This window comes from Glycine soja, chromosome 8, assembly GCF_004193775.1.
Source record: "Glycine soja cultivar W05 chromosome 8, ASM419377v2, whole genome shotgun sequence".
Lineage (NCBI taxonomy): Eukaryota > Viridiplantae > Streptophyta > Magnoliopsida > Fabales > Fabaceae > Glycine > Glycine soja.
The window spans coordinates 45,472,622-45,496,602 of NC_041009.1; the positions used below are offsets into that span (position 1 = coordinate 45,472,622).

The 23,981-nt window shown below is 30.5% G+C and overlaps 3 protein-coding genes across 3 annotated transcripts; 2 read left to right on the forward strand and 1 right to left on the reverse strand.

Annotated features, from left to right (window-relative positions):
* The first annotated feature begins 219 nt into the window (after positions 1–219).
* LOC114423582 (heterogeneous nuclear ribonucleoprotein F-like) lies at positions 220–6,853 on the forward strand. The gene is made up of 2 exons (XM_028390398.1): positions 220–373; positions 5,653–6,853. The coding sequence occupies exons 1-2, from the start codon at positions 360–362 to the stop codon at positions 6,419–6,421; spliced, it is 783 nt and encodes a 260-aa protein (XP_028246199.1). The 5' UTR covers positions 220–359; the 3' UTR covers positions 6,422–6,853.
* A 10,881-nt stretch (positions 6,854–17,734) lies between these two features.
* On the reverse strand, positions 17,735–18,462 carry LOC114424233. The gene is made up of 2 exons (XM_028391080.1): positions 18,336–18,462; positions 17,735–18,261 (listed from the first exon to the last, which is right to left on the reverse strand). Exons 1-2 carry the CDS (start codon positions 18,460–18,462, stop codon positions 17,735–17,737), a joined length of 654 nt encoding a protein of 217 aa, XP_028246881.1.
* A 3,323-nt stretch (positions 18,463–21,785) lies between these two features.
* On the forward strand, positions 21,786–23,171 carry LOC114423585. The gene has a single exon (XM_028390401.1). The coding sequence runs from the start codon at positions 22,086–22,088 to the stop codon at positions 22,641–22,643; it is 558 nt and encodes a 185-aa protein (XP_028246202.1). The 5' UTR covers positions 21,786–22,085; the 3' UTR covers positions 22,644–23,171.
* Positions 23,172–23,981: the final 810 nt, after the last annotated feature.

Genomic DNA, 23,981 nt, shown 5'->3' on the forward strand with positions numbered 1-23,981 from the left:
ATAACGCAAATATATGAATATGTATTAATTATTAAAACTACACATAAGTAAACTAAAAGAAATTGTTGTTAATATGATTTTTAAGATTGTTTTTTTTACTGGTAAACAAATATCTGTCTAAAACTGTTTTAGTGTCCATAATCTATCTTAATTCATGAAAATTAAACTAAAATAAAATAAAATTGGAGTATGTGTAAGGTTAGGAAGTTAAATAACATTGGGTACGAAGAGTAGGTAAGGTGCGAGTACATTCATTCTATTCATACACCGAGAGAGAGAGAGAGAGGAAAGCAGCGAAACCAAGAGAAGAGTGGCATCGTTGGTTTTCGCTTCAATTCATCTTCGCTCAACCTTCTACAATGTTCTACCGAGGGTACCACTCTTTTTACTTTCTTTTTTTGATTTCCCCTATTCGTGTTCGCTACAAATCTTAGGTTTAGTTCATAATCTCACATATTGGATTTCTTCTCTTTTTTTCTTTTCTTTTCAGTTCTGTTTAATTCTTGCTATGACGTATGATTTTTTATTTTTTTATTTTTTTTAATTTGTCAAATTCCTGAGACCTTACCAATCTTCGTTATCTTTATTAATTTACGAAATCTGGACTATCTCCAAACCGGGTGAGGAAGAAATCTGAACTATCTTAAAAAAAAATTGGAATTATTCGAAGTGGAACCCTAAATAAATAAACATAAGAGAAAGTTAGAAAACTATTTTTTTTTTCTTTTGAGAATTGGAGTGCCCAGTGATGTGTGGTGACTTAGTGAGAAGTACTGCTTCAACATAGTTAAAAAGTGATGTTGAAGCGTTGTGTTTTATAAATTATATCTGTAACGTATTCTTGCAACTTGCATTGATGGTAAATCAGTTTGTGTAGAACTGAATGCTGGAAGGGATATAAACACTTTATTCTAACCAATAATTTCCGTTAGTTTGTTTTTCATATTCATTGTGATGTTATTACTATGTGGAAAACTTTGAAGTCGTAGGTGTCTTGTTGATATGTATGTAGGCAATAAAAAGTTTTGGAGGGCAAGGCATGTTTTTAGAGTTGTTTGCAGCCTTGTAGTTTTTCTACTATTCCATTTGGTTTTCTTTTATACTCACTTTTTTAATCGTAATTGTTAAGAGGGATCTCATGATGAATAACATCCCTGAGAATTTGGCCTTTAACCTAGCACAAAGGTGTGTGTGATTCATGCAGCTGACCTCGTGTAGTGAGATAAGACTTTCGTTGTTGTTGTATTAGTTTACTGTTTGTGTTTATCTTATATTATGTATTTCTTCCCTTTTTGTCGTGGTACTGATTGGTTAGAGTCTTCTATGGTTCTTGTTGTTTGTTGGATGGAATTACTGGTGGTACAATGATTATATTGCTAGGAAATGTACATTTTTAGCCCATCTGGGAAAGAGGTATTTCCCATGCATGGCAACCTCCTCCCAAATCTTTATTTGCTCATATAGATGATCATGTTTTCTAGATAAAAATGATTTCAAGGCATGGGAAAATGAATGTAACATCAGTGTCATCATCTTCATTTCCCATTTTCAATGCATTAAAGTTTAAAACCCATTGATATTTAACACTGTTATCAATTCAGGTTTAAGATGTGTTTCTTCCAACTGCTGCAACTCTACCATCATAAATTATTTAACAAAAATCATTAAGGATAAAAGTGGTTAATTATAACATTTTATCTGCATTCAAATGTGAGTTATGTTATACTTAGACAGCATGTAAGTGTATAGCATAGTTTGAGTATGATCAATAACATTCTTATGAAATAGTGTTTTGTTATTTTTTGTTTTGGGTATGAGATAGAACAATGATATATGATCTCTATTCTGAGTGTCTGCGACGATCTGTTCTAAGGTGAGAGTATGAGAACTTTTATGGTCTTTTGTCTTTCACTGCTTTATGATATTTTGCTTAAACCGATGGAAAGAGTAATATTGTCTACTCTCACCTTAATATCTAGTCTAAATGAGAGTATTCCTGAGAAGTGAGAAGGTTTATAAAAAAAGTTGAGAGGATGGAATCAGTTGGCTTGATGTTAGATGTGGGCCTGTGGCAACATGTTAATTAGTCATCTCTGGGGTATCAGTGAAAGAGTTGCAGTAGCTGAATGCTGGTAAACCTTAAACAATATTCTAGTTTCTGGAAACACTATGCATGCATTTATGTTTAATCTGTATATCATTATTTGAGTAATTAAATGAAATTAAGGGCAGTTTGGGTGAAAGAACTGTCTGGATTTGGTGTTAATCCTTGTGTTTGTCTATGTTTCATTTGTTTCTTACGCATTCCCAATACACTCAATCCCATTATAATGCTGGATGAGCTCTGAGATAAGCCCTTCCAATGTCAATTCTGGTGTTTTTCTTCCATAAGAATGGTAAACGTGCAGTGTGCTACCCTTCATTCTGATGAAATCCATCTGAATCTTTCTAATGGCTTGACCTGTCAGACCTGTTGCACTTAAAAAATTCAGGCTGGGTTATTACCCTGAAGGATCTTCTTCAGTATGGCCATCTGGATTTCCACCTTTGCACTGCTTGTTTGCATGGCAGTCCCCATCCTCCCAATCAGTTGCTTCTACATCCACTTTCCCAGCATCTGTTTGCTGCTATTGATTTGCTGTACACTCTTGATCTCCAAAAGATGAGAATTGTATTTGCTGGTCACCCACTTTAAGAACTCCACTGAATTCTCCAAGGCTTTCATTTGTGACCCCATTTTGGTCACTTGATCCCCAGGTTGGGCCAATTGATAGGAACCTCCGGAGTTAGGTGAAAGAAAAGATGATTCTTAATATTTATTTAATGAAATTGAATGCCCCTTCTGTCCATATTCTCCCTTTTTTATTAACTAATCCTATACAGCTAACTGACTACTGCTCTAACTGGGCTTTTTTTACCAAACAGGGGTAAAATTTTACCCAATTTTCCAATCAGGGGTATGTTTTAAAAAACTATCCAAAATAGGATAAGTCGTAACAGGTGCTACAACTTCTAACTCAAAAGTCGTTACATCTTTTACGACTTTTTATTCTTTAACTGAAGTTGTAAAATTATTTATGACTTCAGTTCAATTTTTTTACGACTTTAAAATCGTAAATTTTTATTTTATTTTTTTTTAACTTAAGTCATAAAATTATTTATGACTTCAGTAATTTATGATTTTTTTTTTTGGTTTTACGACTTTAAAGTCGTAAAACCTTTTTTTAAAGGTTTATGACTTTGAAGTCGTAAACCTGTTTTTTTGTTTTTTTTAGTTTTTGTTTTAAGTTTACAATTGTTTACAGTTTTATTTTTATTTTTAATAAAAAATAAAACAATATATTTAAATATATAATAAATAATATTAAGTTGACTTATTTATTAGTATATTTTATTTGATATGTTATTAATTTATTTTAATGTTTTATTATTTAAAATATGTTATATATATTTTTAATATAGTTTAATTTAAATGTTTTTTATTTAAAGTTTAATTAATCTATCAATAAAAATACAAAAAAATTAAAATGAGATATTAAAAATTTGAAAGACTTTAATTTAAAAATTGATTATATTTAAATAAAGATTACATATTTGTTAAACTAATAATGAGATGATGTCCCACAACGAGTTCTTCTGGATATGTGTCTTGTTGGATTACTGTGTTTATTGTCCTCTTGGTCTACTGCTCCTACCTCCTCTTGTTTTAGGGGTGGAATTATGTGTTGTTGTTGAGGAACATTATCACAACACCATCGTTGTCATCGTCATCACCACTGTTATCGTCCATCATTATGATAATGACAACTGTGGTGATCATGTTCCTCAACAACACGCACAATTACACGTGAGCATTCGAGGCAGAGGTTGTAGCCAAGAGGACAACAAGAGGAGGTAGACACGGACTACAAACACACAAATCGAGTCCAACAAGATGAGAGATCGAGATGCATATTTAGAAGAACTACATCGACTCATTATTAGTTTAACAAATATGTAATTTTTATTTAAATATAATCCATTTTTAAATTAAAGTCTTTCAAATTTTTAATTATTGGATGGGTAGAGCCAAAGAGTGTGTCCCACAACGAGTTCTTCTGGATATGCGTTTTTGTTGGACTACTGTTGTTTGTGTTTATTGTCCTCTTGGTCTACGGCTCCTACCTCACCTCCTCTTGTTCTAGGGGTGGAATTATGTGTTGTTGTTGAGGAACATTATCACCACACCACCGTTGTCATCGTCATCACCACTGTTATCGTCCATCATTATGATGATGACAACTGTGGTGATTATGTTCCTCAACAACACGCACAATTACACGTGAGCATCCGAGGTAGAGGCTGTAGCCAAGAGGAGGTAGACACGGACTACAAACACACAAATCGAGTCCAACAAGATGAGAGATCGAGAGACATATCTAGAAGAACTACATCAACTCATTATTAGTTTAACAAATATGTAATTTTTGTTTAAATATAATCAATTTTTAAATTAAAGTCTTCCAAATTTTTAATATCTCATTTTAATTTTTTCTATGTATTTTTATTGAGATTATTTAAACTTTAAATAAAAAAACATTTAAATTAAACTATATTAAAAATATATATAACATGTTTTAAATAATATAACATTAAATAAATTAATAACATATCAAATAAAATCATAAAAAAATATACTAATAAATAAGTCAACTTAATATTATTTATTATATATTTAATATATTTTTTAAATTTTTTATTTAAAATAAAAATAAAACCGTAAATAATTGTAAATTTAAAACAAAAAGCAGGTTTACTACTTCAAAGTGGTAAACCTTTGAAAAAGAGGTTTTATGACTTTAAAGTCGTAAATTATTGAAGTCATAAATAATTTTACGACTTGAGTTAAAAAATATAAAATAAAATTTACAACTTTAAAGTTGTAAAAAAAAAATTGAACTGAAGTCGTAAATAATTTTATGACTTGAGTTAAAAAAATAAAAAGTGTTGCATTTTGACAAAGTAGCCATTGTGGCTTGAAATAGCGTCAAATTACTGTCCCTATTGTGGCATCTCAGCCATTTCTTTAATCTGGGGATGAAAACACAGACCTTGCTCCAATTTTTTGTCGTGTCCCATCTAGTGATTTAGGACATTCTGGTGATTTCCATCATCTCCCCTGCTTCCCCTCTGCTAAGAATGATCTGCTGAGTGCTGACATTGTTTTCCAGTCATACCTGTCCTTTTTGTTAGCAGCCCTGACCTCTATTCTTTGATCTGTGTTTCGTTGCTTCCATTTCACACAACTTCTTCCTTGTTTTCCCAGCTTCTTCTCTTTTGCATAACTCTATTTCTATTTTACACAGGTAAATTTTAAAAAAAATATTCAGGTACATAGATGGGCCGGCACTTTTTTTGTTTGTTTGTAAATTTAGGTACATACCTTCAATTTTATTTTGCTATTAGATTTATCTTTACACAACTAGCAGACTAAAATACAATTTATTTACAGTTGCCCGCCTAATATGAATTGAGTTTATTTTATCTTTTAAATGGCTAGACCGTACTGATGTAACTGAAATTTACAGTTTATTTAGAAAGGTGAAACTTACATATTTGCTGCCTAAAAAAGAGGTTCTTAATTTCTGTTATGTTTACGGTTGAAAATTGCAGTAAATTTGCTGATGGTGGTGATGGGCGTGAAATGGCTGCAAAACGCCAGCGCACTGTTGATCCAGGATCTTCATTCTATGGTGCTTCCACTGGTTCCAATTTTATGTACAACCCATCTCCTTATGGATATGTCAGCCAACCTCCTCCTCCACCTTTTCCTGTTGTTCGGCTGCGTGGCCTTCCCTTTGATTGTACTGAAACTGATGTGGCTGAGTTCTTCCATGGTCTAGACATAGTCGATGTCCTTTTTGTTCACAAAGGTGGCAAGTTCACTGGGGAAGGCTTCTGTGTTCTGGGGTATCCTCTTCAAGTTGACTTTGCTCTTCAAAGAAACAGACAGAACATGGGTAGAAGATATGTTGAAGTTTTCAGAAGTAAGAGGCAGGAATACTACAAGGCAATCGCAAATGAGGTTTCAGATGCCCGAGGTGGTTCACCTCGTCGAAGTGCTTCCCGGGCCAAATCATATGATGAAGGAAAAGATTCAGCTGAGCACACTGGGGTGTTGCGACTAAGGGGATTGCCATTTTCTGCAAGTAAGGATGACATAATGGAATTCTTCAAGGATTTTGGGCTGCCAGAGGATTCTATTCATATTATAATGAATTCAGAGGGAAGACCTTCTGGGGAGGCTTATGCAGAATTTGCAAGTGCTGAAGATTCAAAAGCAGCAATGGTAAAGGACAGGATGACACTTGGCAGTCGCTACATAGAGTTATTTCCTTCATCACCCGGTGAGATGGAAGAAGCAATTTCAAGAGGACGATGATTCTTTGGTGGGCTCTGATTTGCTCTCCTGTAGTTATACTTGTTAGCTTGATCTTATAACTAAAGATTTTGGTCAAGGATATATTTTATTGCTGTATTTGTTTTAGGATCCATATGCTTTTTTTTTTTTAATACGCAGATGAGAAATATGAGCAGCTGCTAAGATTGAATAATGTGGATTTATTTGTTTATGGGCGTCCAGCATCATGTTTTCTTCTATGACTTGTTTATTTAGGATGCAAAAAAAAATATCATGCCATGGTGCCTTAGTGCATTGAGTGGGATTTGGCAGGGTGGCACCAAGGCAAGTTGTTTAGATCTGGCTTTTGATTTTCCTAGCATGGTTTTAGTACTGCAGCTTACTAAGAATGAGTAGGTGGATATTTGTTTATTAGGCAAATACTGCAGCTTACTTGGTTCATTACGAAACAAATTTTAACATATTCAACAAGTGTTGCTAATACTTATATGCTCTCTAGTCTCAATGGAGGTTGAGCCAAGTTTTATTTCTATGCATTCGCAAATTTGTTAGGCCTTTCGATGAATATTGATGAATTAAATCCACTGTCTCTAATCTCCGATGTCATTTCTAAGAAAATATTGATGAATATTTTATTTTTATTTTTATTAGTATATAGTATGTTCTTTTTCTTACAATTATTATTAATTTAAAACTCAAGATAAGATGATTTAACAATATCAAAAGGAAAGGGTGAATTATTGATTATGTTTGACAAATTATTTTAGTTAATTTCTAATTTTTTTATTAGTCGAAAAAATTTATTTCACTGTTCAATAAATAAGTTTTTAAAGTAATTTGTAGTATTTTTTAGTAGTTCAAATGTTTTTTGAAATTTTACTTAAAATAGTAGTATTTTTAAAAATGTTAATTTCTAATTTTTTATATTTTATTTTATTTTTATCCTTAAAATATTTATTTAATTTATTTAATTTTTTTAAAATATGTCATTTTATATTTTTTTAATTATTTTAACAGTTAGTATTACTAAACATTTATGATTTAATAAGTTAACATAAAAACTTTCTAACTATCAATTAATTTTTTTAATTTTTAACTAACTTTTTAACTTTTAACTAATTCTTTTAACTAATTTTAGTAAACATAATCATACTTAACCTTCGGGTTGGCCTATGCATTACTTTACAATTAGCCATTCAAACGACTAATTTGCTCTTTATGGAATTTCGTCAAACACTGCTGGTCATTCTACACTGTTCTGAACAAAATTGAATCGAGAAACAACTTAAATGTTTGTGTCCCTTTCCTGTAATCTTGTTAGGCACTAAAAAAAATGCAAAAGATCCAGCTTCCTTTGTCATATTGTTTGCCACTATATTCTTAAATGCTCATTTGCAACTTTGACTACCTCAATGAAAGCTCAGCAGAGTACGTAGTGTTGTGCTATTTAATGCTAGTTAGGTTTTTCCTCGTTCTTACCTTTGACGCGCGAAAATACCAGATTGCACAGTAATTAATTTTAGTTTGTTGATTGAAAATTTTGGGCATTTATTTCATGGTATAATTTTCCATTTTATAAAATATTATACTTAGAAATGTTAATCTCATAGACATGTTTGACTAGTATTTAGTTATTTTAGATGAAAAAATATTTAATTAAAAAGTTCAAAAAGTAATAGATAATTAGTATAGAAAATAGTCATTCTCACAAGAATGAGTTACCCACCTCTTCATAGAAATAGAATCCGCTTAAAACGTGAGAATGGAACTTTTCTGAAAGAAAAAAAAACATACATGAAATATATTTCCATAACATTCTAAGAAACATGAAATTGTTTATTCTCTACATGTCTTTGCCGTGGTCTACATGTTTTGGCTTAAATGATAATAGTTAATATTTTTATTATTTATGACTTGCAGATATGAAAATGATGAATTAAAAGAGAAAAAAATTGAAAAAATATAAAAAAAATGAATAAGAAAGATTTTCAGCATTAGGCCCAAATCCACTACAACAACTATAAGAAGGAAGACAAGGAGTCACACAACCCACACACTGGGTCTATCCCTTATGGGAAATCTTCTTTCCTTGTTATTAGTCATTTATTACCTTCTTTCATTCACCTCAACCCCCTAAAGTATAAAAGCCTCTCATGACAATGAGTGGCTAAATAACTAGTTAAGGCATGACAGACCTAAAAGCTGTATGATGTACTCACTATTTATCAATGCAATATCAAGTATTTTCTTTCCTATTATCTTTTTCTGTTTATCTTTTCATATATTCTGTTAGGGGTTAGATACTCGGAAGATGATAACTTTTAAATAAAATTTAAAGAAAGTATGCATGCATTAGTTTTAGGGACATTTTTGTAAACATCTAAAATTCAGACTTCATGCATTTTATTTGTTGAATCTTTTCAAACAGATTTGTGAGATAGATAAATAAAATAGGCTTGTCATCCTGAAGAACCATGGGCAAGTAAATGAATAGATGTGGGTAGGATAAAATCACCTAAATTGATAAAGAAAAATCATAAAATCATACATCTTAATCACATAAGGCAGGTTAGGTCCCAATATTATCAAATTCTGATAACTTATCTTTTATCTATCTTATCTTTTACTTTTCTTATCTTATCTTTTATAATTTTTATTTAACATTTTTATCTTTTTAATACATACACTTGGTAAGAGTATTACATGACAAATATTCGTAAATCTAAAGAAAATAAATCAATAAATAACATAACTCCATGTTAAAAAAATATTGGCTCTCTAAAGTCCATACAAATCATATTAAATAAAATATGGTGAAAAACTATTTATTAATTTAATCATTATAAATGAATAAAACTTGTGTCCAAATGTTATATTATTTCAGAGCATTCATAACCATAAAATAATAGTAATATATAGTGGAGACTTAAATCTCTCATGCAACATCACCATCACAATCTTACATAAACTCATCTACAAGGGTGACATTCAGCCCAAACATAAACAAGACAAATAGACAGAGAGTGAGATACATTTCAAATTAAATTTAAAACATTAAGGAAATCATAAAGATATAAGATACATTTACAAACAATTGTGTTCCACAACACTAGTGTGCCTCATTATATCAAACATTCCATACACAAATTCACACATGAAATGCAATGCATATTAGACCCGTAGACTTGTATGCATGTGTTATCATTTTGGAAAACACTTTGAATGTAGATTAGGAGTCCATGTAGTCGATGAATTATCGCACAATGGGCAACCTGATACTATCACTCTTACCGAGATGACACCGGTAGCGACACATTAGGGTGTTTCGACCTTGTAAGGATACTCCAACACATGTGATCAACATGAGCTTAAAGAAGATTTCAAACCGTTGCACCTCCAAGGGCAGAGTCATACATCAACTTATGCATGATTCATAAATAATATGCACATGATTTATTTTTGAATTCCCTTGGAGATTCCTATTCCACAGGGATAGGTTCTCCTAACATTTTTTGCAACGCATACAGATACCATGACATATTACTTTCTCATATACTTGTGGACATCATGCATTCAGTCACAATATCAATCATGGGCACATTTACTCATTTACACAACAATATCATCACATCACTTTATTCGTCAAATCATAAATATAAACATCATGCATCATACTATCATTCATTATGATATCAATATTACACACTTATTTTTCCTCCTATGTTACTATGACCTTCATAGAGTATAATAATCATGTCTAGAGTTGTAATAATCCTATTAAGTTGGTTCTTGTAATGTTACAAAGATAAGAAAGTTATCTACAACTTCTATGTTTACCTAAAAATCCCTTTCAATTGTTTAGCAACCTAAAATTAGGAAATATACAAACTAACAGCATAATTTTGGCAGTTTAACCTTTACTCACTAAAATTATAATATCTGGAGTTATATAAATCCTTTTTGAGTGAAATCAAATCCCTTAACTAGATAATCTAGGTATACAACTCTTATGAAGAACAAAAAGTCTAATTATATCATTTAAGTACACATTTTGGTGTTATAAGTTAACATTTTCTATAAAAAAATTAGCACGTGCATCCAAAATCATATCAAATTCAATTTCAAGAACATCAAAATGACAAAACATTAAAACATACAACAATCAAATTCACCCAAATCATAAGAAAACTAAATGCTTTAGGTTATTCATAACACATCCAAGAAAATGAAATTGCTATAATCATAAACCTAAGATCATACAATCTACTTGTGACTCATTACCACTTATACAACAAAAGAAAAATAGAGAACTCACTATCTGTAACCTTAAATGAAGTAATTACTCAACAAGGAAAAGGAAGGAGATCTCGTGACCACTCCCAAGAATGCATTGACCCAATGGCTTCATCCACCATGATCTTCACGACAATTCTTACTATAGCAAAAATTTGGTTGTGATTTAAAACACAATCTCAAGCTATCTAAATTCCCTGAGTTTGAAAACTCAAATGAAAATATAAAAATATTGACTGAGGGGCTCTGCACCTAAAGCTAAGCCCACTTAATTCTTTAGTGCATATAAGACTTGTTGGTTTCCTCTATATATAGGGTAAGAAAGGGGTTGGTGAGGTTATTTTGTTCATTGTGAGATTGAGTGTTTTTTATGATCAAGTGACCCACTTTGGAGCTGATTTTCTCTAATATAAAAGCTAATTTTGATTTCTAAGGTGTGTGAATGAATTGTATATTTTTAACAAGCTTTCCAACAACGCAAAAAACACCTCAAATGGACAACTATAACTCAAGATATGATGTGGTATATCTAGGGTTGTCATCATAAAACTAACACTAAACTTAGACAACTTTTCAAGTATTTTAACTATAAGAAGTTAATCTAATACTCTCCTAACACCAAATATAATATAATAAAGACAATGACAACAACAACAATAATAATATACACAAAATACACATGTGTGTAGGAATACACACACTATCACAACACAAGTACATGTTTAGTACAAAATCAATAATATACAAATAATAATAATAAATATTTACAGAAAATATACCAGAAGGGTCCTAATAAGAGTTTTTCTTATGGTATATTCCTAGTATTCAAAACTTGGGGTGTTATAAAGTTAACACATTATATTTAATCAATAAATGACTTAATTTTTTTTTCTTCTTTCATTCAATTGTCTTGGTCAAGGTCTTAATTCTATCATAGAGTTTAAATTTATTGCTTAGAGTTGATAGATTCTTTATTGATTAATCATTAATTCTACAAGTATTTAATCATATTCAATATTCATTCAACTAATGCCCTAAGACATTAGGTGCCCAAAATTAAAATATAACACATAACTTGTTAATTAACATATCAAGGTAATATTAACTATAAGAAATTCTCAATTGAATCTGTTCAGTAATGACATCCATATATACATTATCTATATATGCAATTTAATAAATGAGATATATTAATTTTTATCCAATAAAGACCATTACATATATATTGATCTATCTGAATTATTGATGACATATTTACAATAACCTTACAATAAAAAAATTAGATTAAAATTACAAACGACTTATTTCTCATTATCATAATTTGTATCATGATAACAAATCTCTAATTTTAACCAAGGACTTATCAACTTAACAATTTAATAAAATAATAACTATGATAATAAAATAAAGAATAATTATTTACTAAAATTGATAACATGATAAATTGAATCTTCAACATACACATTTATTCCACGAAAGATATCATATTAAGATAGAGATAAAACACAAAAAGACATAAAACAAGATTAGTATCTTAATGTTTATTTCTTTTTCTTTTTAATGTTATGCTGTGCTGTTATCCTATTTTCCTAATACAGCATTTTATATTGAGGAGAGGGGGGGGGGGGTGTTCAGGAGTTCTTTTGAACCAAGACAATTTTCTTTTTTGCTCATTCTAGTAAATGATGAAGTAATTTTAACATGAGTTTTAGGGATGTGCATGGTTATCACCATAAGCAAATCAACCTTGTGCTCAATGCAAAGATTCTGTCAATCCCGAGCTCATCAGACATGCAAGCATGCCACGATAAATGAGTTATTTAGCTTGTATTCTTAAAACCATCCTTGTTTGTTGTAGCACACTATTCAAAATTTACGCTTTTTTTTTCTTTTTAGTTATGCAAGAGGAGTAAAACTATTTCCTCCTATATATCTTACTACTATTTTTTAAGAAAAATATTGAACGGAAAAATAATTACATTTGACATATTAAAAATATAAAAATCATTCAATTTTTTAAAAAATTTTAGTAAACTAGGAAGATTCTGAATTATTTATTTAAGGAGTATGACCGATATTTTGTGCATGTATTTTCTTGTAGTAGTCATCATTCATCACTGTTTAACCATTGTAGTATATATTATTGTAGGGACAAACAATTTTATAATCCCATGTTTAATGGCCATTATTTTTAGGGTTTTTTTTATACTTTTTTTATTATTTTAAGCTCTATATTGTTTTGCATACTTATAGCCAATCATTCTCTTTAAAATTTGTGATATCCGAATTCATTTATTTTGACAACTTTGACAGCTAGCTTTATCTAAAACCTTTAAAAAAATACTTTTCTGAAAGAAAAAAAATGAAACAAAGATCTCTTAAGTCATGGTGCGTGGATGCTGATGCATCTAGAATTTGAGCCAATAATTTTGTTTCAAATGATATCAATGACTGGTAACAATGAATTGAAGTTTGCTGAACAGGTATATCTAAAATATTTAAGTTATAGCTGGTTCAGAAAAGACAATAAGTGCATAGTTCTCCACCTTAATTTTTTTTTATGTCTCTACTTCACTCTTCTTTTGTTCATCTTCAAATATACTCGGTGTTTTGCTCGATTGCATTGTGTTGTAACTTGGGGTTAGGGTTGATATATAGGAGCATGGAGTTTAAATGCAAATTTAGTCAGCATAACAAAAAAAAAACACACACTAGTAGTTGTGGAGTTTGAGAAATAAACAAGAGAAAAAATGATAAAAAGTGAAGTCCCTTATAATATTAGAAATGTGTTTTTTTAATATTAGTTAAAATGCAAGTGAAAAATATTAAATAAAAGTAAATTTTATTTTATTTAATAAGTTGCACATAAACTTCAATTAATAAAAAAATGTATTTAAGTGTTTTTGCCGACATTTCTTATCATGTAATATACATATGTTGATGCATATAGGGTGCAACCTGACATGTGGTTCTTCGTAACTCAAGGGGACAACCGACGCCTACTCCTCTCTCTCCATTTACTATTCAAATTTTGCATAATTAAGTGATTGATGTGGACCATGCTAGAGGGCATGGGCATTTGTCTTTCATGGTAGTTATCAATCATCAAAACAGTAAGATTAAAAAGCTTTAATGGGAGATTATTTTGTTTGTTGAGAGCCCCATGTATATGTATTTAGATTCTTCTTCATTTTATGGGCATGCATGCAGCTTGCATATGTATATGTTACACTTTTGGTTTTGATTTTCATTTATCACCTACTGGCTACTGCTCTTCGATCTAGACAGATACACATGTGACAAATGAGAATTATTCTCATGCATGGCTGGTTAAGTATGTATCACGCCGCAAATTAATGTGAGAGTGATGTGTGGTAAATGGAGTAATTAAACAAAGAATTATACACTTATTAGGTTTATACATATATATATACACTAGAGATAAAAAAAAAAGTATGTAAAAGATAGCAGGTAATGCAATGTGATTAAAAAGAGAGATATACAAAAACAAAAAGTAAAAGGGAATGAAGGTATTATATAAGTGTATAGATATCATTGTTGTTAAACTAATTTACTTATCTTTCACTTCATTGTTCCCATGCTGTTATATGTTAGTAGTATTATTAAGCTCAATGGCTATATTTATAAAGCCACACCTTTATATCTCCACCTTAATAATTTCCTCCAGTAATGGTATTTTATTTAGCATTACGAGGCAACTGTAAGTAAAGCTTGGTAAATATGTTAAAAAAGGAAACGTGGCATTTGAATTTTATTTTGGTGCCTTCTCAAAATGTATAATAGAACAAAATCATATGTACGACATTACAGAAGTATTTATTTTTACTCCATTTAAAATATAATGACAGAAAAAAAAAAGTTAGAATCATTTTGTTTCTCTTCACATGTCAAACACTCTTATAAGAAAAGAGAATACATTAAATCCCAAAAGAAAGTATGAAGTTAAAAAAAAAAAATTAGGTAACAAAAAGGATAAATTGAGACAAAGTAAAGGAAGACATCCCAACCAGATTGACACTCCTCCACTTACTTCACAAAAACACAAAACCTCAATATATAGATAATAACAGAAAAAGCAATTGCAAAAGGGGTTGGGAGAATATAAATCAAACCCCAGCCAAGAACAGATAGCAACTATCTGAATCTATAAAAGGGGCAATTATTCCTATTTATAAAGAAAAAACTCACTGATGAAAAGCTTAAATATATTTTTCCTATCTAATTAACATATATCCTTTTTTCAAACACCCATGTCGAGATAAAGGAGACCTTTGTTCACAATGAGGTTGATGCGATGCTCGATGTTCTTTGTTGTTATCGTCGATGATGTAGTTGTTGGACTCGAGTCGTTGGACTCAAGGTGGTCATAGAAGGCAACGATGGTTTGGTCGAAGGAGACACCAGCCTTGACAAGGATGGTGGTAAATATGGGGCGTTGGAGGGAAAGGTTCGAAAAGGAAGAAATAAAAATATTAAGTTTAAATCGATTCGAGAGTCATTCAAACTAATTCTAAACACATGTTTCTCTAAAAATTACTAAATATGTGAAAATTAAAAAGTGAAAGTAATGATATGACATTTCATATGGCATGTCATCACTTAATGATCTTATACTAATAAGTATCAAAGCCAAAAAATTAAAAAGGTTAGATAAAAAAAAGATATATCTCAAGTAGAAAAAATATATTTAAATCCTAATGAAAATAGAAATAGGCTCCTAACAAGCAATATTGTCCGGTATGTATCTAAATGTATGTTTTTTTAAAGGATGTATGTTGTTAATTTATACTCTTTAAGGTTGTTCAAATATCCGCAAAAAAAATGATTGTTCAAATATAATAAATAGTACAAATTGTCTTTTCACCCTTTTTGTTCTTCACCTAACTTTCTACTCCCTTTAAATGTGATATTACTCTTAGATATTGAAATTATTCGATAGCTTTATAAATTTTGTACGGTGGGCGTATTTGGTTAATATTCTAACTAAACACTTCTTCAACAATTTTTTTATTAAAAAATTGTACATTACATATAAATTTGACTAAAAAAATAAAATAATTTATTTTTGATAAATTAATTTTAGAAGTTTATTATTCTCCCTGTCCCATTATAATTATCATTTTAAGTTATTTTGCACACAAAAAAAATTAATAAATGAATGAAAAAGAATAACAATATTATAAAATTAAACCTATCATTATTAATTCATTTTTAATTTTAGTTGTCCATATCATAAATATTATAATGGATATAAGTGAAAAAAAAATTAATATTATATCAAAAAGCTAAAATAATGACTATTTTGGGATAAATTGTTTTCTTCTTATATGAAAGTTAGTAGTACTGTCTCATTCTTATGTCTTTTGATGTTTTAGCTTTCTATTGTTTCCCAAAATAATTGATATTTTAGGGTGTGTTTGGTTTGTATTTTCATTTTCTGTTTTCATTTCCTGTTTTCATTTTTTGAAAATTGTTTTTATTTTCAAAAGATTTGAATTCTGAAAACATGTTTGGTTTGATTTTTTGTTTTCTGTTTTCATGAAATAAAAATACTGAAAATTTATAATATATTGACTTATTGTTTTTTTTATTTTTAGATTTGTTTAAAACTACATTCATTGTCACTGCAATTTCATTTTAATCAAAATGAGGTTTCTGTTCTCAACTGAAAATACTGAAAACGAAAATTTATTGTTTTCATTTTCTAGTTGTTCCCTGTTTTCATTTTCACTGAAAATGTTTTCAGAAATCAAACCAAACATATTTTCATCACTGTTTTCAGTGAAAATGAAAACAGAAAACAACCAAACCAAACACCCCTTAGAATTTCAAAGGCTAATTAATGTTCTCCCCCTCAAATATACCCTTATTTACTCACTACTGTTATTATAAGACTTTTTGGATTATTGCACACCTCACAAGAAAAAATGGTTAATTTAGTTATTTTCATTAAATATGTCAACTATTTATATTATTATATCAAAATTATTTATCATTTTTTTATCTTTTTATCCATTTAATTGTTTTTCATTAATTTTTTGAGAGAGAATAATTAAATACACGTATTTAAGAAAAAAATTAAATTAATACATCTAAATATTAGAGAAGAGTCTTATAAAAAAAGAACAAATAAATTTTTGAAAAAAGATTTTGTAATTAAGGATAAAAAGAGTAGATATTAAAAATAAAGGTATCAAATAAGGACATTTTAGTTTAAATACACCAATTTTTAATTCTATTAAATGTTTTTTTAATATGTATGTAATAATCTTAAACACCAAATGAGACAAATCTAAGTATTAGTAGTTAAATAAATATTAACCAATGTCTTAAGGGTATTAATTAAAAAACTTAAAGTAAAAATATTTTTATCATAAGATTAAAAATTATATTATTCATGATATTTTTTTATGATTGCTAAGCTAAATATTTTTATTTTTTATGGTTGGTAAGCTAAATATTTTTATTTTTATTCTTTAATTAATGTATCAAGGACGAAGATTAATAGTTATTATCCTCGCACACTCGTGTAAAAATTTCTAGATCTCTGTGCATAGTCTAATTAGTGCAGTATTATCCTTATCGTTATCAATTATCAACTTTATACTTCGTCAATTGTCATATGCAGTGGCGGAGCCAGAAAAATTATAAAGTCTGGGCAAAAATTTAAAGATAGCAAATTCACATTGTATATAATATGTAAATAGTAATCAATCAAAATAAAAGAGATTCGTCATTTTGTCAACAAAAATATAGTTTAAAATAAAAGAGATAAACATAATCTTACAATAGCGGGTTAAATAAAATTACGAGGCAAGTGTCCTTTCCGAGACTTCTTTGCGGTAAATGTTCGAATAATATCAATATCATCAAGTGACTTGAATATCTCCCGCTCGGTGTAACATACCATCAAGTCATTGAACCACACATCGTTGATCTTATTGCGCAATTTAGACTTGATAATCTTCATGGCTGAAAAAGCTCTTTCAACGGATGCTGTCGACACCGGCAATATCAAAGCTAGCTCAATAAGTTTATAAACCAATGGAAAAATACCAAATGTTTCTCAGTTTGAACCATCTTCATAGCCAAACTTTGAACATCTTCACAAGTGGAAAAAGAAGCATTTCTTCTCACTTGAAGCACATAAGTTTCAAGTTGATCCCTAATTGTTCCTCGGTCATCATCAGAAAAGTCTGCATGATAAATATCAGCAAGACGAGCAAGCTTATCAACATCAAACTTGGAGAAAGAGTTCTTGAGGTCAAGACATGAGAAGCAATCAAGTATAATGTTACTTCCTTCACTAAAGCGGTGATCCATCTCCACACATATTTTATCAATAGCAACATAAAAAATCTCTGCACGGTAATGATGAAGATTAGTGATAGTCCTCCCTTCTGCTCTTGAACGACCCCGAACTGGTATTTCGTCATCCATATTTGGTACCAGAATACTTTTAGCAACACAAAATCCTTGGACATCGGCAAAAAAATTATTCCAGCCACTCTCTCTCATTGTGCCCAACCGAGCTTTGACAACATCAACTAATTCCATGGCATTCACAATATTAAGATCTTTTCTTTGCAATATATTTGAAAGCTCGTTTGTTTCCTATGACCTGGATCACGCACAATCTCATTTGGGTTAAACTCATTAACCACATTAGGTGGCGGTTCTAATTCGGCTTCTTGTTGTACAACATTCACATTCTCAATACTTGCTCTATCAACCAAAAATCTCCTCATCTCTGAAATTAAATGATCTTAAGTTAATACTCAATTAACAATTAAAATCATAAGAATCAAAATTTAAATAAGAACAGTTTTTCAAAATAAAAGTAATCTCTTATGATTTATAAAGAGTAGGAACAAACATTATATTATATTCAATTAAACACCATTATAGAAACTAATAAAATTAGATAACCAAAAGAAACCTTTATTGTAGATAATTTATCTATCAATAAACAAATTTACAAGTGGTATGATTCCACGGTAAAAGATCTTTTTACTGCTATTATAAATAATACTATATGCTTATAATATTACTAGATACACACTTTAGTTTGACTTATCAATAAAACTTTTATAACCAATGAATCTTGCTGTGTAGTAGCTTAATCTGACACTTAGCAGCACACAAAATGACAAAATATATTATAAAGTAAATATTTTTTATAATGAAATTTATTGAAGTTATCAGTATGATACAATATTATAATTTCACCATATGAGATTTTAGATAAACTTGAAAAATATGGGACCCATTTTCACAATGTTAGTACTTCTATATAACATAAAATATTTAACCTTTCAAAGACAAACCCAAATTTTTCTTCTTCTCTGTGTCTGCTACTACTAGGCGGTGCAAATAAACCCAAATTTTTCTTCTTCTTCTCTGCTACCTTTGTGTTAATTGTTTCAATTTAAAACCACAATCAGTTGAAATTAAACAATTACTAACCGAAAAAAAAAGGGGAAGGCGGTAGTCGGAAAAGAACCAGTAGGTGTCGATGGCGGAAGCTTTAAGGTTTCTACAGTGTTGCTGCGGTGACGAAGCTTTACTTCTTTTGTTTCTGTTACCTATATTTTTGCCCTTTTAATTTTTAACTCTTACAATTGTTTTGCCCTTTCAATTTCTTGCCCTTTCTTTAATATTTTTCTTTTAATTTTCTCCATTTTTATGTTTGTGTAAAATTATTTCATAATTTATATATAAGTATTTATTTATTATATATTATAAATTTTAGTTATATAAAATAAACATTCACTAAAATACTAGTAATTGATAAATGTACAACTTAGATTTATAGAACAACATCACATGATATTTGCTTTAAGCTCATAGTAAATTTGTGAAAAAGCTGACCAATAATAATGAATTCATGTGATTGGTGTTTCTATAGTTGTTATTACCCTATTGCATGAATTATCGTAATTATTGTTTACAAAGGATAAATAAATGAGAAGGAAAATTCTACCAAGAAAAAAAAAAAAAAGAGTGAAGGATAAGAATACACAGTCCACAAAAAGGGTTATGCCAGCTAGTTCAACTAACTATTTAACATCAAGATACTTTTTGTTGAATCTGCGTGCTAAACATGATAGTTGCCCGTTTAATTCATTAATAAAGAAAAATAATAGTACAGCACCAAAAAAAAAAAGAAAAATATTAGTAACATAAAATTAAAAGGGTTATGCCAGAGCCTGGGCAATTGCCCAGGGTAGCCGGGCCTTGAAATCGCCTATGGATATGCTAGCTAGGTCCTATAATATCACATCCCTATCTTCAATTACTCTTTATACACAAACATTTTTAGTCAAAATATGGTGGCTCGTGACCTTTGGCTACCTAGTACCCTATAGTAGATGTGCTAATTCTCCTCACCCAAAATTCTTGTGTCCCTCTCTACTATATCCTATAGAATCGTCATTAATTAGCAACTCTTATTAAACTAATTTGACTTGTGTTGATCCAAAATAATAATATAATTCCAAAATCGAAAAATTCTTTGGTGGTAAAATGTGTCATGAAATTCGTGTATTGCATCACATGAGTCATGAGTGAACCTGGGTGAAAAACGGAGCAATCGAATAATACAGGTGTAGCAAACCCCCTCCTAGGATCCTATGAGGCACACAATAGAAAAACAAATTTTAGGAGTCTGATTCTGATAAGGTGTAGCTATAATCTAGGGCTAGAAGACAAAATAATAGGACTAGAAGACAAGATGCTGCAACCCCTCCTATATTTCAACTCCTAAATTAAATAAATGTTACCAAACAAACATATCAATTAGTGGGTGCACGCTTAGAAATAATATTTTTAATGTATCAATGAGCAAATGAGAATCTTAACTATTAAGTGCTCCTCGGGCAACGGGCACCTTCTCCTCCATATACAAACCAAAATGTACTATGATCAATTAACTCGGATTAGAAGTGCAGTTTAGAATTTAGAAGTAGTTACTAGTTGATCATCATCATTATACCCATTAATTGAAAGAAGTGAAATAGATATTACTTTATACATACTTATACTACTATCTACTAAAAATTGCATACCATTAACGAGGAATTTTTCGTGATTTGAATAGAAAGAATATACCAAAAATATAGTACAAGTTACACATGACATTGCGTACAATACAATTGCGGGTAATTGTGGTATTGTTTACATAACATTTAAAAGGTTTCTTTTTTTGGTGACATTACTATTAAACAAAAAAAAAATAAAGTAATAAAGATTTCACCGATAATGAATGTAGATGGATCCTAATTACCTAGTACGGAAATTTGAATGTAAGGTAGCCCATGCACAGTGCATTTGAATGTTAGATAACTTGTAAAAAAATATCTTATGTGATTTAAAAGAAAAAAACTAAAATGAAAAGAAGATTCTGAATGGTTTAATTACTAACCCCTTTAACGCTTTTGATAATTGATGAAATCCCAGAAATTCAAGTGAAGAGACGTCCATCAATAAAGTTCTATTATAGGGTCCCCAATATTTGAATGAGTCTCTCTCCCTCTCTAACTCCTTTTGACTGCTACGGTCAGCCCTGCCCGCTGCCGGTGATATTTCTAACCATAATATAATTAATCCCAAAGAAGGTCATCACAACACAAGGGTAAAAAATACTAAAATCTCAATCAACATTACACCCTATTCTTTCTCTCCAGGGTTAAAAATTGGGGCTATAATCTCTAACTTTTCTTTTCATAAGCATGTCTTTTAGTGTTAAAGTAAAATTTGATGCTACTTAAGTTAGGTAAGTTATGTGATTAATTAGGTTTCTTCAGTCCAATGATTATGACAGAGTTGTAATTTATGATTTTTTTATTAACAAATATTAATTATTAATTTTTTAAGTTTTATTAATGAGAGAAATTTAAACTCACAATCTCTCTTTTTCTATTTCTGAATTTAACTATTAAATTAACCTTATAAGTATGTTTTGTAATTTATGAGTAATTGGATACCTAGGTTTGTGTAAAAAAGAACTGTAGCACACCTCTTCACAATTCCAAAATGGGGTGTTTAAAAAGCACTTGATGTCCCTTTTAAGAAACCTTGTCTTAAGGAGATTCCTTGCTCCACTCTCATTTTAGTGTGCTAGTGGTGTCAGTTATATAAGTAAGGGGTGGTGAAGGGGATAGTTCCCACTTGTGAATCATCATTATCATTATTACCAAGCTTCTCTACAAAACCAAAACCTCCAAGCCCTTAACTTTTGAGTCAAAATTTATCATTTCAAAGCACTCTCCAATAGGGATAAGTTTGTGTCATCCCAGTTGGTTGGTTGGTTGTAACCCCTGCTCTGGCACTGGTAAAGGTTTCAATCTCATTGTTGCCAGCTTTTGTGTACATGCTAGTTTATAACAACCTTTACCACCTTCTTTTAAACCAAAACCCTCCAGAACAAGCTTTTTTCCCTCATTGTCTCAAAGAAAGAAAAAAAATGGCCCCTTCTGGAAGGACAACAACAGCATCAACAAGGACAACTTCAAAGACAACAAGAAGAACAAGACAGCAGAGAAGAACAACAAACTTCAAGAAGAAGCAGCAACAGCAGCACAACACAAAGAGCAACAACAACAAAAAACAACAAGAAGAGGTTCCTGTTCCAACTGTTTTGCCCTCCAGCTACTGCAGCTCCTCCTCCATAAGCTCACAAGACTCTTCTAATTCAAAGGAAGTGGACAACATGCATGGTTCTGCTGAGGTGATTGATGTTTGCAACAGTCCATGTTCCACACCAAAGGGTAAAAAATTCAGGATTCCTGAGATTTCAACATGCCCTCCAGCACCTAAGAAGCCTAGGGTTCTCTCCAATTGCTCTTTGCGTAGGTCTCCACTCTCATTCTTTGCACCCCCTGACTTGGAGCACTTCTTCTTTGTGGCACTTAGAGATGTCTCGGTTTGATTTTGTGTGTGTTAATAGAAGATTAAGAAAGATACATGTGTTATAGCAATAAGATCATAACACTTTAGAAGATGGACTTTTGAAGTGGTTTTTAAGTATCTTATTATGTACCTCTAGCAAATGAAAGAGGTATGCTTTCAGAACTTTAGATTTTGGTGTGTTCATCTTAGGAAAATAGTTACTCTTTAATTTCTACTAATTTTAACAATTTGTAGGGTTTGCCATTCACTAAATTTAGCTGGGGTGGCTCTCCAACTAAATTTGGATTTTAAGCTTCTTTTTTTTTCTCCTTTTATAGAAGACATGTTCTGACCTTTAAGTGTGTGCTGAGTGCAAATGTAATGGGTTTGGTTTAAGGTTTGTGAGTGTTCAAGCTTGCAACTCTACAAAGCTTCAGTTGCCAATTAGAGAAAGCAAAGTCATACACTTTCCTTTTGTATGCAAAAATCTCTTTATTTTTCTCTTCTTCTACTTCTCTCTGTTGCATCACTTGTTGGTAGTGATTAATGATCATTTTAGTTTCCAACAGTTTGGTGCTTTTGTTTCTATGCTACTGCTTAGAAACACTTTGCGGGGATTTATTCATTCATGGAGACAACAAGTTAGGTAATAGTTAACAACAATCCATTCTCTGCATCACTACAATAAATCATTGCAGAACTAGTACTCTGTAACTCTGCAGTTCCATACACGCAAATTGGTATAACAAATTCAAATTATTTCATCTTCAATTTGATATCATATCATGATTAGACACGACTGTAATTGAGAGTTTGATTTATTTTTGTAGTAGTTGGTAGGCCTAAATCCCACGAATAATCATAATACAGTGGCACTATAGTTTGTCTTCAACATTATTTGATTAAATCAGAATAAAATAGTGTATACTATAGTCAAACCTAGGGTCCACCACATGCCCTTAAACATAAAATGGTACTGTGCTAGGTGTCACCCCTCCCCCTCAAAAAAAAAAAAAAACTCATTTATTTTTCACATAAGACCCTTCTAACTAATAACTATGTTATATTGTTACTCCTTATTTTGATCACATGAGGCTATTAGGGATTCCACAAGGCTACAAAACACAAATCTTTGAGAAATGTTTTTTGCAACTTGGCCTCGAGACAATTTTCAAGTGGAAGTCGAGAAGATATGACTGCATAGCTGCTGTCAAGACAGTTTTTAACCCTTTGTGTCCAACTTGGAAGAACATGATATGAAGGCTCGAGATGGATGTATTTGGTCTCGAGTTTCACAATTTATAGTTTATACATTAAAAATTTAACCTCTCCCGTCATATTATACATACAATTGTTTTATTTTTATTTAAATAGTATA